The 4,340-nt window shown below is 56.2% G+C and overlaps 1 protein-coding gene across 1 annotated transcript in view; it reads left to right on the top strand.

Moving 5' to 3' along the window:
• The window catches only part of LOC109926215 (upstream stimulatory factor 2-like), a gene marked incomplete at its 5' end in the record, with an annotated part of 5,974 nt that overhangs the window by 240 nt on the left and 1,394 nt on the right, over positions 1-4,340 (top strand). The window contains 5 exons of the mRNA XM_048593805.1: positions 572-676; positions 1,615-1,641; positions 2,679-2,737; positions 3,446-3,540; positions 4,003-4,131. Coding sequence (XP_048449762.1) covers positions 572-676; positions 1,615-1,641; positions 2,679-2,737; positions 3,446-3,540; positions 4,003-4,131 — 415 coding nt within the window. The remainder of the gene's footprint in view (positions 1-571; positions 677-1,614; positions 1,642-2,678; positions 2,738-3,445; positions 3,541-4,002; positions 4,132-4,340) is intronic.

The raw sequence follows: 4,340 nt of genomic DNA, 5'->3' as shown, positions 1-4,340 counted from the left end.
TATTTTCTCCACGCTGTCCCCCCTCCTCACTCTCTGTGGGAAGACATTCCTCCCGAATTCCCCACTGAATTTGTTTGCAACTCTTCTTTTGACGGCCCCTCATTCCAGCACCCCCCGCCCCACTTCCCTGCCACAAGTGGTAACATCTTCTCTACATCTTCCTGAACGAAAACCCTTCCAGAATTGTAAAAACTTCAATCAGGTCATCGCCTCAGCCACCTCCTTTTGAGACAAAAGTGCCTCAGACTGTTTGTGTCATCATAGCTTTATGCTTTTTTAACTTGTGCAAACTGGAACGAGTTAGCAGATCATTTCTCTGCCGTACAGCTTTCTGAAAAGAGCGATCACAACATCACTGTTCTGGACTGATTGAGAGGATTATTCAAACCTCTGGCCTCAAATCGAATGAGGAAAAAGTAGTGCACACTATAGGGGAGTGAAATATTTCTGGGGTCTTGGGATATTAAGTTAAAAACTGCAGACAGAGGGTCAGCGCCGAGGGAGTGCCGCGCTGCTGGAGGGTCACACTTGCTGTGCTGAAAATCTCGATTTAAATGAAACGCTGATTTTTTTTTAACCCTTTTACAGGGCAGTTTTACGTCATGATGACCCCACAGGACGTCTTGCAGACAGGAGCACAGCGAACAATTGCCCCTCGGACACACCCGTACTCTCCGTAAGTGCTGGGGTTGGTGTTTCGTGGGTTGGGAGGGATTGTGGTTCAGGCTTGCCATGGATTTTGCTGACAGTCCCCACTTTGTGAACACCAGGTCTCTTCACTGTACACCACCTCTCTCCCCCCTCCCTCTCTGTCCCCCGACCCCCTGCAGAGTGTTATCGCCATCTGGTGTCCGCTACACTACACTGCAGCGGGTACCTTGCCAAATCCTGCACTCCGAAGGCAACCTTTTCCCACCCACTGCACCCCACGCCAAAACCCCAACCTCCCTCTTAGCATTCAGATATTTTCACAGAGAGAGTCCTTAACCAGCTCCACTCCTCAAGCCTGTGACATAGGAACAGCATGGGACCTTTTGGCCCATTCTCATGTGTGTTAGGCAGGAATAGGAGGCCATTCAGTTCCCTCGGTGAAGCTGTTACACAGGAACAGCAGGAGGCCATTCATTTCCCTCCTCGAGCCACTTTGGCCCCAGTCTCGGGGAATGGGAATTTTCAGTTCCTGCAGCGTCCTGTTCCAAGGGGGGGGTCTTTCCCCCGTCTCGGGGAATGGAAATTTTCAGTTCCTGCGGCGTCCTGTTCCGAGGCGTTCTTTCCCCAGTCTCGGGGAATGGGAATTTTCAGTTCCTGTGGCATCCTGTTCCGAGGCGTTCTTTCCCCAGTCTCGGGGAATGGGAATTTTCCATCCCTGCAGTGGTTCATGTACTCGGAAGGCAGCAGCTGGTGGTGGGGTGGGGGGGAGGGGGTTGCAAATGGAGGGAGGGCGGGGGGGTTGGTGCTGCTTGCGCGAGAAGGCGAAGGTGGGCAGGTTCTGCCAAGACCGGGAGGGGGGGCACCGTGCTCGGTGGTGGTGGGAGGTACCATTGGGGAGCTGCTATTTGACTGTGGGAGGTGGCGCCGTGTGTTTCCATGGTGACCTGTTATTTCTCTCCACAGGAAAGAAGACCCCGACCTCAGCAACATGTACGTGATTCTTTTATGACCCCGCCCCCCCATTTTGACCCTGCTCCCCCATTATGACCCCACCCCCCCTTATACCCCCCCCCCCCCCTTATAACCCCCCCCCCAACCTGTAACCATGCCGTCAACATGTAGCCCCCCCCCTGTGGCAGTGACCCCGCCCCATTTTGTGACCACCCCCATCTCCCCTGTTCCCCTCCCTGTCAATACCACCCACCCCTTATAATGCAGCCCTGCCCATATCCCATGTGCCCGCTTCACCCTGTGCCCCCACCATATGCCACCCCCCCCAACCCATGTCACCTGTCACCCCTCTCCGGCACTCCCTCCACCCCCAAAACACCCCACCCCTTCCCTCCAAAATCCCACCCGAAGATCCCTGAGATCGGGACACGGAGGGATTGTGCAGGGCGTGATGCCTGCTGCAGCCGAACAGCAGAGTGACTGGTCCCTGCGATGGCAGGGACCATCGCAGCTGGAGTGGTTGGGGGAGGGAGCTGTGTTCCCTTCCCTTCCTCCTCACCCTGTCCTCTTCCCACAAGCCCTTCCATCCTCCATGTTGGACTGGGATGGTGGGGTGAGGGTGGAGATCCAGGAGCCTGTCCCCTGTCATAAAGTGGATACGCTGAGCTCCCACCCCTCTACCCCCCCACTGTCCTCCCTCCCATTGGCCTGGACCTTGCTGCCTCCTGCTGGCAGGATGGGAGAGGGCAGTGCTCCTGACCAGATTGAGGGAGCGATTCTCCCTGAGAGACCCCACTACCCCACCCCACCCAGGAGCTGTAACATGGGAGGGAGAGGAGGAGGGAGGGGGCTGTATGCACTGGGGCTGTATGCACTGTCGCTGTTGGCTGACTGTGTCTCACTGTTTCTCTCTCGCTCTCTGTCTCTCCCCCCCCCTCACTTCTGTCTGTCTGTCTGTCTGCCTCTCTTTCTGCCTCTGCGTCTCTCTCTGTCTCTGCCTCTGCCTCTGCCTCTGCCTCTGTCTCTCTGTCTCTCTCTGTCTCTCTTTCTCTTTCTCTCTCCCCGTCCCCACACAGGAAGATCGATGGGCCACGTACACCTCGGGATGAGAGGAGGAGAGCACAACACAATGAGGGTAGGCATCACTGATGGGTGGGGGTTGGGCATGGGGGAGCAGAGACTCCCATATATCCGACCGGAAGTGGGCAGGGGGCGGTGACCAAACTGTGCACAGCAAGCTCCCACAGATATCAATGTGACAATAACCCGCATCTCTCTCTCTCTGTCTCTCTCTCTCTCACTGTCTGGGGAAGGGATAAACATCAACATTAGCAGCCAGAGAACAGCTCCCTCAGTGCTGACCCTCCAACCAGTGCACACTCCCTCAGCGCTGACCCTCCGACAGTGCGCACTCCATCAGCGCGGGCGCTCCCTCAGCGCTGACCCTCCGACAGTGCCCAGGAACTCTCAGCTCTGAATGCTCACACTTTATACAGTCTTTATTGTGTTCTTTGGTAATTGGAGTTTGGTTGGGATGGGGCTCCTGTATCTGTATCCTGCTCAGACATTCACTCTCACGGTCACTCTCCCACTCTCTCTCTCTGTCTCTTAATCTCTCCCTCGCTGTCAATCTGACCTCATTTCTGTCTGTCCTGTTGACACTATGTTTCTGCCCTCTCTGTCTCTCTGGCGCTCTCTCCCTCTGCCTCCCTCGTGCTCTCTCCCTCTTGCGCGCTGTCTCTCTCTGCCTCCCTCACTCTTACTCTGTCTCTGTCTCACGCTGTCTCATGCTCTCTCTCTCGCTCTCTCTCTCTCATGCTCTCTCTCTCTCGGCCTCTCTCAGTGGAGCGACGGCGTCGAGACAAGATCAACAATTGGATTGTGCAGCTGTCGAAGATCATCCCAGACTGTAACGCAGACAACACCAAAACCGGCCAGGTCAGTGGGCATTGGGCAGGGGGTACAGGGAGAGGCAAGGCGCGTGGTAGCAGGGAGCCATTGTGGGCAGCACGGATTTTGCATGCTGATCTCTGACCTCTCACCTGCATGGTGAAATCACCTCGGAACGTGGGCACCACTGGTGAGGCTGGTGTTTAGGTGCCCATTCACTGACGGTTCTGGAACCGAATTACTCGCTCAGCTCTGTTTCTGTCGGGAATGGAGTCACATGTCGGCCCAGACTGACCCTCCGACAGCGCGGCGCTCCCTCGGCGCCAACCCTCCGACAGCGCGGCGCTCTGACAGTAAGGCTCACATTGCCAGTGAGTTGTTGGTGATTGAAGGGTCTGGGCTGTCTTTGTGCCAGTTCACTCTGTGACAGTGTTCCCTTTAACAGGGAGGAAGGGCTGAGGGTGAGAGCTGTCTGCTCCGTGCTGACCCAGTGCCTCTCTCTTCCTGCAGAGTAAAGGAGGAATCCTATCAAAGGCGTGTGACTATATCCGGGAACTTCGGCAGACTAACCAGCGGATGCAGGAAAGCTTCAAGGACACTGAGAGGCTGCAGCTTGACAACGAATTACTACGACAGCAGGTGAGTTTGCCTAGCGTTCACCCCATCCCTCTGGGGCTCCTAGCCTTCACCCCCACCTGCACCCGCACCTCCACCTCACTGGGCAATCGCCTATTCCTGAACTAATTCCCCACCCTCAGCGCAGTCCCTCCATGACCCCACTCTCCCTGTGTCTCCTAGTCCAGTCCGGATATTCAATCCCACCCATGCTCTCTCTGCGCACACCCCGT

The sequence above is a fragment of the Rhincodon typus genome, unplaced genomic scaffold (genome assembly GCF_021869965.1).
Source record: "Rhincodon typus isolate 14 unplaced genomic scaffold, sRhiTyp1.1 hic_rhity00004014, whole genome shotgun sequence".
NCBI lineage: Eukaryota > Metazoa > Chordata > Chondrichthyes > Orectolobiformes > Rhincodontidae > Rhincodon > Rhincodon typus.
This window is presented reverse-complemented; position numbering and strand designations above follow the sequence as displayed.